Here is a 14,220-nt window from a genome sequence, read left to right as displayed (position 1 = left end):
AGGGGCAGCAGCGGCGCGTGGGCGTGCGCGTGCGGCCGGCGCACAACTCCGGCACGCTGCCCATCATCTGCCAGCACATCGTCAGCGTCGAGGTCGGCTCCGTGTCCGTCAGGTGCGTGACGTCAGAAGTAGATAGCCCGCTGGTGACGTCATGCTTACAGGCGGCGTGTACCAACTACGGCAGGGGCAGCAGCGGCGCGTGGGCGTGCGCGTGCGGCCGGCGCACAACTCCGGCACGCTGCCCATCATCTGCCAGCACATCGTCAGCGTCGAGGTCGGCTCCGTGTCCGTCAGGTGCGTGACGTCAGAAGTAGATAGCCCGCTGGTGACGTCATGCTTACAGGCTGCGTGTACCAACTACGGCAGGGGCAGCAGCGGCGCGTGGGCGTGCGCGTGCGGCCGGCGCACAACTCCGGCACGCTGCCCATCATCTGCCAGCACATCGTCAGCGTCGAGGTCGGCTCCGTGTCCGTCAGGTGCGTGACGTCAGAAGTAGATAGCCCGCTGGTGACGTCATGCTTACAGGCGGCGTGTACCAACTACGGCAGGGGCAGCAGCGGCGCGTGGGCGTGCGCGTGCGGCCGGCGCACAACTCCGGCACGCTGCCCATCATCTGCCAGCACATCGTCAGCGTCGAGGTCGGCTCCGTGTCCGTCAGGTGCGTGACGTCAGAAGTAGATAGCCCGCCGCCGACGTCATGGGCACAGGAGGACCTTCACCGTTTTTTATCAGGATAATGGCCTATCCATAACTTGACCTTCATTGGTTGGGTTTTTGTGGCGGTCAAGCTGTAGATCATGACTACACAGGAGTGATGGGAACGAGAGGTGGGAATAGTCCCGTATCCATATCATTATGTAGGGCTCGAACCCACTAAAAACCTGGGGTGTTCCCTCTGCCGCATAGTGGTCGGTGCCTTAGGTAATAGAAACGACCAAGGCGCCTTCCGCGGATGTCCCTAAAAGAACGAACTACAGTCTGAGACGCAGCTGCGAAAGAACGTCTCGGTTGTTTGGTCAGGACAATAACTCGCAGTGCCATCCCAAAGACTTTGAAGAACACCGTCAGATTTTAGTGAGTAAGCCCTGCACTGCAGTGACATGCTAACGAGTGGCGTATACTAGCTTCGACTGGGTCAGCAGTATCTAAAACAATTCCTCATGGCTAAGTTTGTCTTAGCTAGATTATAAGCAAGTCGCTCATTGAGGCCGTCATGCCGGCCGGTCATTGTAGTAATACAGCAAAGGTACTTGTGCTTAACCGAATATAGAAAATGATTGAAGAATTAAGTTTTAATTTGGAATTTGATCACCAGGTCGCGTCTACAAAAACCATTGGACTCGTACCAAGAAGAGGACTTGGCTGTTCTCCGCGAGAGGTGGAGCGACGCGCTCGCTCGTCGCCGGCAGCATTTGCACGCACAACTACAGGTAATATACATTCACATTGATGTAATGTGCGATTGTTATCCTTTACTTGGTTCATTGACTTTTTGTACCTACCGCGACGTTCGAAATCTAATAGGTATGCGTTTAAACAAGAATCGCTGTAGTTTGTTATTCGATAGGGCTATCTGTATAAATTGTTTTAGGTTTTATTTTTTTATGTGGATATCATTACCTTGTTTTTGAAGTTAATAGAAAAGGCAAAATTGTTTCAGAAACTTGTGAACATGTCGCCATCGATGAAGAGTGAACGGGATATGGAACGCGAACAATCACTCGTCGAACAGTGGGTCTCACTCACGGAAGAGAGAAATGCTGTAAGTAAACTTTTAAAGTTGTATTCCTTATTTCTGATAGCCGCAACATTTCTTATTTCTTCTGCTAAGCAGTTCTACGGTAGAACTAGTGAAACTTTTTTTATCATTAGTTATGGCGTTATGTGTAAGAGGACAGTAGAGTTAGTGGGACTGGATCTTTCCACCTCTTCATTGTTTTTCATAGTAAAAACAATGAGATTTTTTTGAAAAATTCTGTAAAGGTCTGCCTTTATGTCTGCATAGTTCTTTTATCATATTCGTAATTATAGTTCACGTCATTTTGGTCGGTGCCAAGTTGTGATGATAACTTCTTTTGTGGTATAGGTGCTGGTGCCGAGCCCTGGCAGTCCTATACCCGGCGCGCCCGCTGCGTGGAACCCGCCCACTGGCATGGAACAACACATACCTGTTCTATTCCTTGACCTCAACGGTAAGTTGTGAATGAGCAGGTGACAGGAGAAAGACAAGATAAAAAGATAGATTTTTACAAAAAAAATCTTGTAGTAGACTTTTCATGTGACTTTTAAATGTTATAATGATTACTTATTCCTTGAGTTTTAGCTATGATGAATAAGCTAAAAGCTCTTTAGGCTAATGTTATTATTTATTCACAAACTATGCATAGCCACAGAATAATAAAATAAGTACTACGTACAGTCACGGAATGAAAAGGTTCGTCAGTTTTCAAATTGATTCCTTCAACGAATCGCGAGCACATATTACCTTTTGAAACTATTTTACAAAATAATCTCGAGTTAGAGAAAATAATCTTTAACTGTTCGTCAGTAAAGTTCAAAATTAGTCAGATCAAAGTTGTTTGACGATTTAACTTGTCAAGAAGATTATTATGATTGATAAACTAAAACCTTCTTGTTGGTTCAACCTGCCATTATCTATTAAATAAAAAAAACTGCATTTTGTAACATTGCACTGATGAGATAGAAAAATAAACAAGCAAAACCTTATTCGTTAGCAAACGTCATATTTATTTAAATGTTAGCAGCACTGTTTTCTTGCACTGTTATGTTGGCAGGTTTGACTCTTACAGTACCTAGTGCAAGCGAAAACCGACACTAAGGTGACGAACCTTTTCATTCCGCGACTGTACATAAGGTTTACTTCGCGAAGGTATTTAAAAAAAATTATGCTCAACATCATTAACAATATGGCGTAATTATTAGCTTTTCTCAAGAGTCAAGCACCATTTTGTTGACAAACGTCATTGATCGGTACTGCGCCGACGCCATAGGGCTGACTTCGGTAAAATGATGTGTGACGTGAGATGCCAAACTGCAGAAAATGGCGGAGGAAATACATGATTTAGCATGAATTATCATGAATAATATTAACTACTTATTTACCTCTCAGTGTCTTGAGGCAACTTAAAAAAGTACATTCTGTGTTTTTATTATTATTTAGGTAGTTAAATACTGCACAGTATTTAGTACACCATTTTCTATATTTTTTTCCATCATGCACAAGAATACGCGTGCGTGAGTCAATGCTTGCTCGTATGTGAGGCCTTGTCGAATAGTAATCTTGTAGGGTGCCATCGTGCTTGTTTTGTTTTCGATGTAAACTCGCGGAGATGAACAGGCCTGGCATAACTTGTTATTGTAACTTCATAAAGAAAAGAATATATTTAAATAGATAAACATTCTTACTAAAATGTTCATTATTTCGGGTATGAATACTCGTGGTCACATTTGTCTTGATCATCATCTTTATGGGATTCGAATCCGCAGCTCAGTACGAAATGTTTAGAGTACGAAAATACAAAACAAAGCACGTATTTATTTACTGTGCTTACCTACTTATTATTTTATCATTTCCCACAGCGGACGACCTAACAACGCACCCGTCAGGCGAGGAGGTGACCGTGGCCGGCCTGCACTCCATCCTGCCCAAGGAGCACGGCAACAAGTTCTACGAGCTGCAGATACTGCACCACCACGACAAAGACGTCTCCGCCATCGCCTGCTGGGACTCCTCTATCCACGACTCGCAGTACCTCAACAGGGTTACCGAGGGTAAGTGGAGAAAGAGTTTAGGTTTTATTCGAAAGACGTGGCTGGCTTCCACTCCATCCTGCCCTAGTTCTACGAGCTGCAGATACTGCACCACCACGACAAAGACGTCTCTGCTATTGCTTGCTGGGACTCCACTATCCACGACTCGCAGTACCTTAACAGGGTTACCGAGGGTAAGTGGAGAGTTTAGGGATTCTACAAGCTGCCATATGGGATAATTGAACTCAATTTGAACTGATGATATTGCACTACTACGACAAAGATGTCTCTGATATTGCCTGCTGGAAGTCCGCTGTCCCCGACTCGCAGTACGTCAGGGTAAATGAACTGAGGTTAAGTGTGGAAAAATGTTAGCTTCAGTTCGAAACGTGTAGATCTTTGACAGACTAGGAAATCAATGAGCGACCATATTGGCATGATTTTTCCATAGTTTTATTCATGTATTTGTTTGCGTTGCTCTGCTTATAAAGAAACGGCACGTAATAAGCTAGGATTATCACGCAGATATACCTACTGCCATATTGATATTGGATACGAGAACTCGTTCTGAATTGTGGGATAGTTTGGCCATACTTGACTTTAAAATAATTTAATATCGATAAACTCATTAAATTCTTCTTTTTTAGCCAATGAACGCGTGTACCTGATTCTAAAGACAACAGTGCGGCTGTCGCACCCGGCGCCAATGGATCTCATACTTAGGAAACGACTAGGGTTAAACATATACAAACGGCAGAGCTTGACCGATAGGATACGTAAGAAAATTGTCAGGTGAGTTGTACGTTTCATTATGCAAAACCGTATTACACTTTATATTGCAAAATTATACCTATTCCAAATACATAAAGTGCCCTCAAGGTTGAAGAAGTGCCCTCAAGGTTGAAGAAGTGCCCATGGAAATTCTTGATAAATAATATGAGACCAAGCTATGTGTCTTGATGGCAGGCTACTTCGGGGCAGTGTATAGAAAGTTTCAGACCTCTCTTATAATTGATTACTTTTAAATCACAGGCTTTATTACGATATAAGACTAACGTCATACTGCGTGTATCAATCTACTCTTGTCATTCGCTTGTTAAAATATAAAATTACGTTAGTTTGTTCGAGTTAGTATCTCTGTGTCTGCGCTTATGACTTTATCTTCTTCTTTATGACCTCTATTGACCCTTTTGTTACTGCATACAGGACGGATCAGCTGTCACAAACCGGTGTCACGTATGAAGTGGTCTCGAACATTCCGAAGGCCTCCGAAGAGTTGGAAGACCGGGAGAGTCTGGCGCAAATCGCCGCCACTGGAGAAGATTCGAGCGCTGCTGACGGCGAGACTTATATCGGTAGAATCTATACTTCTATTATCGTCCATGTAACTATATTCTCTACAAGAGTGCCTAAACCTTGTTGTGTTGTGCACATTTTGAATAGTATAGTAGGTAATTTACCTTAGGCACATTATCTATATTTCATTTACCCTCAGATACCGTTTTGAGATACTGTTGGAGAAATAAACTATTTGAAAATAATAATTATAGTCTTGTGTTCCTTATATTAATTCTTAACAATAGTAAGCCCACTGGCGAGTAAAGTTCACTTGTTAGTAGCTAAAATAGTGGCCCTAAATGATGAGCGCTGAAGCGGCAGGACTGTTGCATTCGCACTACTGTCGAATAAAGTCTTGTAACTCGCTAGTGACGCCAATTAGTAATCCCGATTTACGGTAGAGAACCACAAATTACGCACAATGGTAGATGAATCCTAACCCTAAACTAAACTAAACCCCCATTTTACCCCAACAGAAAAATACACCCGCGGCGTCAGCGCAGTAGAGAGCATACTGACGCTCGACAGACTGCGACAAAGCGTAGCTGTCAAAGAACTGGAGCAGTCCCGCGGCCAGCCCATCACGATGCGCAAGACTGCATCCGTGCCTAACTTCTCGCAGGTGAGCTGGCGGATCTATGCTGGGCTGTGGACGGGCGAGACGCGCGGAGAGGGAGCGACTTTGTGATTGGCATTTTGAATTTTATCTGTTTAAACGTAAGGACGACTTTCGTTTAGAAGTTTATCTATTTAAACGTAATAACCTTATAAAGGGTGTTCACTAAAAGCAGATTCTCTTTTTTGTATGTGCGGCATCAAGTTGAGTTTGTAGCATAATTTATAAATCAGCATTACGTTCTTTTTTAGTCAAATTATGTTTCTTTGAATCTAGACGAGGCAGATATTATACCAGTTTAGTAAATTGTAGATACATGTCTTTCGTCAACATTAAGTAATGAGGCTAGGTGTTCGTTGTTAGAGATAAAGAATTTTTTACATGTCGTTCTTTCCTCTCCGCACGTCTCCGCTATAGCGTACCAGCCTTTAGCCTGTATGCTATGACACACTGCCAACACTTAACAAAAGTAGACTTTAGGACGATTGAATAGATAACAAAAAGCAAAGTTACCTGCACATAGTTTCACTATAGATTTTATTAGAATGGTTAGTGATATTGAAAAATCACAAGAAATTCCAATGTTATGCTAGTCACAAAGAAAATATCTACAACGTTATTAACACGCTAACCTTATTTAGAATATTAGAGCTAAATTATTAAGTTACTACACAATAGTGTAAGAAATTATCTATAATTCGATGTTGCTTACTAACCATCAAAATCATTAAGCTAATAAATGTTTATCGCAATAAAAATATGCTTCAAATTGAATAAGCTATTCGATGTTCTTCACTGACACACTAAATAATATAATTATTTACTTAGAATTATTTTTATAGCTACATATAAGTATACAATTAACAGACACACATGTACATAAACTAATAATATGAATTTTACATAGACTAATATATCACTCGACTGCGTACATTTTGCTATTCTAACTGAAATTTTAATTAATTTGGATCTTGATGAATTTATTCGAAAGTTTTGTTATACTATTAAAGACTGTATAAATACATAAATAAGTCAATGGTTTCCAAACAAATAACTACGATCTAAGAATCCTAAAACATTATAGGTCACGTGATCGACTCTTGCGTCGTTTAATTTTTCACTGAAATGTTTTACTCAGCTTACGAATAAAATAACGCCATCTATATTTTAAGATGTGGGCAAAAATATCGTGTTTAATGGATTTTTATGGGCCTTTAATGATACTTCCGTAGTAAATGTCAATTTAAAAAGTGTTCAACGCGCATTTAACTTTTTGTAATAAGGCTTTAAGTCTTAATTTTAATTGAGACTCGAATAGCAAATGTACCAAGTCGTGTCCTACTAGCGGTGTTGTTCGCTTGCTAACTATGTGTGTTGTCGCTACGCACACGCAGCTGTCGCAGGCTCTCGAGACGGCGGCGAAGAATGGAACCAACGTGAGTGACCCGCATGGCTGACCCACGCTATACACTAGCTTCGTAACGTGCCCCACGTTTTGGACGACTTTCTTCTGAAATTCGGGAACAGCCAAGATCATTGGTTTTAGGATCGCGCTGACCGCTCGCTGATCGTCAGCGCTGACAGATCAATATGTATGTAATTAAAGGGAACGTTCCTGAGTGACGCTGATCGCTCGGCGCCGACGCTTCATACGTTTCGGCTTGCGTCAGCGTCTCTAAAACCAGCCTTATAATAATATGGTCAAAATTAAGCTCTCCACGCACTAAGATCATGCGATACTTCTATTATACTTGCGTTAAGAGAAGCGTAATATTATACAGTATGTTCCAAAAATAGCACGTCACACTGACACTGGAGATAGCTGGGCATAAGACGCACTATTGGAACAACCTGTATGTATTGAACTAATTCACTCAGCTACTAAAACAATAGAAATCTTAGAATTCTAAAGCTGATTGAGTGACTTTTGCAATCAATTGCTAAGAATACGAGTATCTTGTTTGTAAAATAGAGAAGATCGAATCGAAGATTTACTTTCGATCCTGGTTGTCCCCCGGTTTCAGAAGATAAAACTAGACTGAAGTCGTGCATAAGCGATTCCTGGCACACCTTATTTGGCCTCTTCTTATTTTTCTTATTTATTTAGTGGGTAATTGTAAGCACAGATGGTACTGTGATGGCACTACCTGTGGTACTGTTTATAGTTCGTGCTGGTTATTATTTCTTGGTGTATGTTCGATGTGGTCTACGCATTTATTTTGTTGCGAAGTGAATGTCGGTTCATGGCCTTGTTTATTTCCTTTAGCTATCGGCGATATTTTTTAGACATTAAGCTTATACATTACCTAGAAGATTGAAAATTATTTTGGTGGACAAAAATGGTAAAGAGAAATGGAGAAGTGAAGATGACGTGAACATATTGGGAGGAATGTGTTATATTTCACACAAGTTTTGGAAATTTATCACCATTTAATTATGAGTGACGCACACCGATAAGATTCGCAATGGTGAATATTTCTTTATGACGAAATCAATTCACACCTTATGGGGATTGGGATTGGATGGGTATTCCAATTAGTTATTTTAACTGAAACAATTCGTATTTTAGTTTTTATTATTTGTTGTGTTCCCTTTTCTAGTGTTTTAATATTTGTAATGTATATCTTTTTAATAAATATCCATGTAGAAAGTAATTAATGTCTTTGGTTCGTACTGATTAATGTCTTTTTAAATACTTTTACTGTAGAAAATCTGATGCATCAGCTCGTCAATCGTAACACGTTATTCTCTAAGAACGTTTCTGTCCTTTAAGAGCGTTTGTAGTGAAACTGTTACGTTTGATGTGTTGACGGCATAATATTTACACGTTACGAGGTATTATAAGAACGTTTATTGGTAAATCCAGATCATGCGCCTGGACTCGTCACTGGAGTCGTTGGCCGGCCTCGCGGGAGGCCGCTCGGGCAGCGTGGCCGACCTCGCCGACGAGACGCCGCGCCGCGCCGCCCACCGCCACTCCTACGCAGCGCCGTCGCACAACGACCCCGATATGGCAACGCCCACTAAACCCTTCGGCCTCGGTGAGTTAACTGTTTTAACGCTATCACGTAACGGGTGAAGTTGCTGTACCTCTTACTAATGAACATTGGGAGATAGATAGTCAAACATTGTTTTGTCTCTGTCTGTCATTCGTTAAATGACATTTGATAGAAACAAAACATTGTGTAACTATTTATTGAATGACGTTTATTAGTGACAGGGTATTGTACACGTAGAATAATAATATAATAATAATAATAAATATTTTATTTCCAAAAAAGATATACATATTCTTGACTTAAATAACAATGTACTTAAACTATGCACTAGATATTAACATATTTAAATATTGATACAGATGTTATTATAACTCTTAGGTGTATGAAGTTGATTAATTCGATTGTTGATTAGGATTGGAAAAGACTGGGCTTTTTGATGCCTTTGAGACTGTATTGAATTACTTAAATTGATTTTGTATGTTTTTTTTATTAATTAGTTTTAATTTATGATTGGAAGCAAAACTATTGCTATTGTAAACGATCTTTTGTAAGAATATGACTGTATAAAATTTTGTGTAATTACATCTTCTTTTGCAGTATTATAAACAACAAAAGATACACTCCTTTTCCAATACATTCATTTTCTATATTTTCCGTCACTCATACAAATCACACATTGTTATGCATACATCTATCAAATCAAAATTATAACTTGGCACTAGAGCATAAGTAAATATACTTTAGTATTATCAATAAATACACAGATTCGGCTTCTGAATTATTTCGAAAAAATCTGTATTCAAACAGCGATTAGATCATGCATAGTGCACTGAGTAGAAAAAGTATTTGATGACAGATTTAGAAGTTTTGTACAGATATTAATTAAAGTATACTATTTGCACGATGATATAGATTTAGGTACTTATTAGAATATAAAAAATAGTCTTAGTATATTGACTGACAAAAGTATATTCTAATTAGATTACGAATTTGAGACATCACGAACAGATTACATGAATAAAAAATCTTGTAGGTAGTTCAAATCCACTAAATTCACGATAAACTACATCCATCTTCTCATAACTTCACAATTACGTTTTATTTTCGACTTGCTTTGTGGCAATGCTATAGCTCAATCAGTCTTATCTATATCTTTCTTACTCTCCCCATTCCTTCTCTTTCTATCTTCTTCTTATAACATCACTCTTACTGTTCCAAAAGAAATTTTAGAATTTGTGATGAAATGGAGTTTTGATTTTGAAGTTAACTTATATGGATTTGAAAAAAGATATTAATGTAATAACTTAAATGTAAAACATATGAATTTTAACTGTTAATCAAAACTACATTTGGAATCTCAAAAACCAAAAAATGATAGGGCATCAAAGAAAATGGAGACTTGGGACCTTTAACTAACACTATATTTTGTTTATCTCAATCCCTCGCTACCTTCAGGCTCGTTCCTCTCAGGTAAACAGTGAAACAATTTGGTCTTGAATCGGAATGGCAATGTATGGCGAAATCATTAGACGAATGTTTAATGCAGCATTAATAAAAAAATAATAGATGTGTTGTGATTGTTTAATGTGAAAATGTATCTGTGTAATTCGTTGATTGGCTGTAAATTCTAAACAAAAAAAAAAGGCTTATTTCAAAATCATTCAGTAATAATAACACGAAAGCAGTTTGAATAAATATAGAGAAATCTAGACCCTACTTATTGGCATTAGAGTGCAAAACGAACTGTAAGCTTCGAGCATCAAGCTAGCTTCTGTCGTTGTGTTGTCTATGTTTGTTTGCGTGTCTCTTTCATTTGCATGGACCAAGCATGACCTGTGTTTATCCCCGTTTCCTTTCCTCTTCGTAACTCTATTTGCTGTGGATTTAAAAGGCGAAGGATGCTTTCAAAATAGTCAATAAATGTAACTGAATATTGCTTAAATGATAGAAAAATAGGATCAATTAACTTACAGCCAAAATGTTTTGTAATTATTAGATGAAGTATAGTAATTGTAAAGTGTTGTGTAATTAAAAACTTGAAAAGCAGTTCGGATCGTAATGTAGATATTTAATAGTAGAATAGTTAATATAAAAGATACGTAGGTTTGTGTTTGTGTTAGGTATCGTATGCATGTAAGTAGCAATATGCAAATGCATATTATGAGGATGTAATCGAAGATAGATTATGTAAAGAAAGCATGGATTTAGTTATATTGTAATGTGGAGTAATGTAGGTAAATTGTACCTGTAAATTATGTGATGTGCGTAAAATATTAGGTCAAAACTGGGTTGCTTGAAAATATTCAGCGAATGTTAATTAATATTAGAGTAATAAATGCACATGTCTTCGTTTTGATTGACACCAGACTCGAAATTTTGGAGTGTATCCAAGTGCAATTTCGTTATCTCAACTAAACTCGCAAAATAATTGTAAATTACTTAAATTTTCATAATGAAATTGTATATTTTATTACTATCCAACAATTTTCTTCAATTAGCCTACTTATTATTTTAATTTAAAGTCTTAGGTGTGGATATTGAATAACTTTTAGTTGTTTATAAGTCTGGTAGGTGTATTTCCAGCTAGAAGGTGTACTGACATCGTGTTGACGATTTCTATTGCAGCGCGGCCCACGTTCCTAAACTTGAATCTGAACCTCAACTCGCTGCGACTGCAGACGCCGAGCAAGTGTACGTGTAGCTACCGTAGACTCACTAGTTTCGCTTGTTCAACGGTTTTGTTTTAAGTTTCATGATGTTTGTTTACGCTCGTTGTACGTTCCGTTCGATATAACTCAATCTGATCTAATAGATGACGAAAGATTCATTGGATCTACCTCGTGACTGTATGCCTTCTGCTACCGGTTTTACACCCTACAGAAAGTATGGGATGGTCGGATACGTAGAATCAATGAAGGGTGTATGTTGCTGGTACCAGTGGCGCCACCTGTGATACACTTATGAGACAGGCTGGTGCGTCTCCGGGATCTCATACAGAAACACTCGTACAGTGGTGAACATATGATTCATGATGACATAGCAAAATCATAGTATGACTACATAACATACAACAGGGTGGGATGCGTACACTCGGCCACAGTGTTAACTATCAATTTCCGTTTTTGCTCTCGCTCTCTTCAAATGGTGATTCTTTGCGATAGAACGAGACGACATGACCGGTAATGGGCAGTTAACACTTGCCGATGGTACGTGTAGTGTTTAGGATAAGTGGTCACCAAAAAACAAAGATTGGTTATATTGGATGGAATACATTTTAAATATTTTTCCGAAGTGTGATTTTGTTTTTCACTACATTTCAACTTGTTTTTATTTGCAATATCTCATACATCGGTTTCGTATCGCGAATTGGCATGACATCATTCACGCATGAATCTAACGAAGCTCGAAGTGATTGTAACTATTAGAGGACTTTAAACAGCTATTTTAATATATTTCACATCATTTAGTTTTAAGTAGATGACTTATATGTATTTTGTTATAAGAAATGAAATTTTAACTACTCTGATTAATTAGTTACCTATTTGTTATTTTACACTGATAAATTTAAAAATAATAAACAATTTTGTTAATAATACGATGTAATAATCTATTCTCACATAATCATCTTTATAATACAGTCATTGTTTATTGTTAATAGCTTAAAATGAAACTTTTAAGCGCACATATTGTGCACATTATTTACTCTGATCTCTACAAACTATCTGCACCATTTTTAATGAATACAGCTTAGCTGATCTGCTATTTGTGTCTTATTAAAATAAGTATTTAATTTCAAAATAAATGACTGATGAACTTTTTTATAATTTGTACTTTTGCCCCCTTATTAATAAAAGTTACACCTTACACCCTATTTGAACTCTGGCTTAAATTGTCATTTAGTATGGAAATGTCTTTTTAATCCTGACCTGAGTTCATCCTAGATGTAACTTTTTATTAAAAAGGGGGTTAAAGTAGCCTGTAGACTGCTAGCTGTTAGAGTAAATTTTATATTTTGATCTTTTATTACATTGGACATTACATCGAAGTAATATCAGAATGGATTTTCTTTGCTAATAGATTTTTCAATAATATTTTGGCGACGCTTACTGCGTGTTTTTCTAAAGTGAACTTTATTATAAACGTGATAACTGTGACATTGCAGCGTCCCCAGCGAGCGGCAAGCTAGGTCTGCGCATGACCACGCTTCACGAGGAGCCTGGGAGGCGCAACGATGATGACTCGCACTCGGAGCCCGAGTCCGCGCCGTTAGATGAGCTCACCACGCCGCGATCACATGTAAGTTTAGTTAGATGATAAGGACTAAAATGTACTTTTGACTTTGAGTTTTGAGAAGAATGAGTCGTTCATGCCTCTTTACTTTTGTTACTGTCACAACTATATTTATGTCTGCAATAGTGTTCACCTGTGGATAAGTATAACCTGAATTTTCTTAATTTTTTACACCCTAACCGAACATTGTGTCGGCTTCGAAATAATTACCAAAATGCAAAATGTGGAATTCATTTGCATTAAGAATGCCTTGTGTCATTGCTTGTGACTAGGTTTATCACATTATATTCTGATATATTCTGATTGCTCTGAGTATTCAATGATATTTCATAAATAACCCTTGAAAACACAGTGCTAAAGGGCGAGTTTTCAAAAGCGTCATCTGTTTAGTTTTCTCGTAGCAAAATTATCTTTATCGTGTCAATAATAAAGTGTTTTTTGCAGCGCACCCGGTCCCGTGCATCATCCCGCGGCTTCCTGCCGACTTCGAAGACGCTGGACTCGCTTCATGAGCTGGCGTGCGAGCGTCTGCCCAACAAGAACTCGCCGTCGATATCGTCCAGTGGCTACGGTCAGTATTTCCACTAATACTACTTTCAATTGTTTTTTATTTATTACTATAGGTTTTTATTTATTACTAATTGGGCCATTGCCTGAGGTATGGCAGCGGAACGGGAGGGTGTTTTTGTAACGTCAAATGTCAGCGAAACGTCAGATTTGCTTCAGAGTCGTATGCTCTGTCAAGTCATAATGTTCGATGCAATCTCTCCCGTGCCCCTCCCATACCTCAGGAACTGATTGAGTTAAGCGTTAGACCGTTAGTAATTCTATCAGTACTCGTAGTAGTAGTATTCTCATAAAACCAGTTTAGCATCAAGTCGTATACTCGGAATTATAATTCGATTCCACATTTGACAATTTCAGTGTTGCAACGTTATGACAAGTACTGAATAGTGACGTGACGTTGCGAAATTATTCGATATGGAAATTGAATATTTCCGGATCGATTCTTCTCGTTTATTATTTTACTCTCGTAAACAAAGTATATCAGGAAATTAAATATTTCTGAACCGATACTTTAGTTTTGACGATTAACTAACGATCTGAGACTTTTCTTTTATAATTGTGTGTGAAATAAATAAAAAAATGTGATCATGAAGGAATCAATAATTTAGTCTTTAATTGGCACACTGATGGCACACACAC

At 38.5% G+C, this 14,220-nt stretch overlaps 1 protein-coding gene across 1 annotated transcript in view; it reads left to right on the top strand.

The window, feature by feature from the left end:
- The window catches only part of LOC135073913 (kinesin-like protein KIF13B), a 196,967-nt gene that overhangs the window by 168,966 nt on the left and 13,781 nt on the right, over positions 1–14,220 (top strand). The window contains exons 22-32 of the mRNA XM_063968167.1: positions 1,316–1,430; positions 1,661–1,762; positions 2,087–2,192; positions 3,601–3,792; positions 4,419–4,563; positions 4,978–5,126; positions 5,586–5,731; positions 8,592–8,766; positions 11,350–11,415; positions 12,887–13,020; positions 13,459–13,585. Of these exons, the coding sequence (XP_063824237.1) occupies positions 1,316–1,430; positions 1,661–1,762; positions 2,087–2,192; positions 3,601–3,792; positions 4,419–4,563; positions 4,978–5,126; positions 5,586–5,731; positions 8,592–8,766; positions 11,350–11,415; positions 12,887–13,020; positions 13,459–13,585 (1,457 nt within the window). The remainder of the gene's footprint in view (positions 1–1,315; positions 1,431–1,660; positions 1,763–2,086; positions 2,193–3,600; positions 3,793–4,418; positions 4,564–4,977; positions 5,127–5,585; positions 5,732–8,591; positions 8,767–11,349; positions 11,416–12,886; positions 13,021–13,458; positions 13,586–14,220) is intronic.

The sequence above is a fragment of the Ostrinia nubilalis genome, chromosome 1, assembly GCF_963855985.1.
Source record: "Ostrinia nubilalis chromosome 1, ilOstNubi1.1, whole genome shotgun sequence".
Lineage (NCBI taxonomy): Eukaryota > Metazoa > Arthropoda > Insecta > Lepidoptera > Crambidae > Ostrinia > Ostrinia nubilalis.
This window is presented reverse-complemented; position numbering and strand designations above follow the sequence as displayed.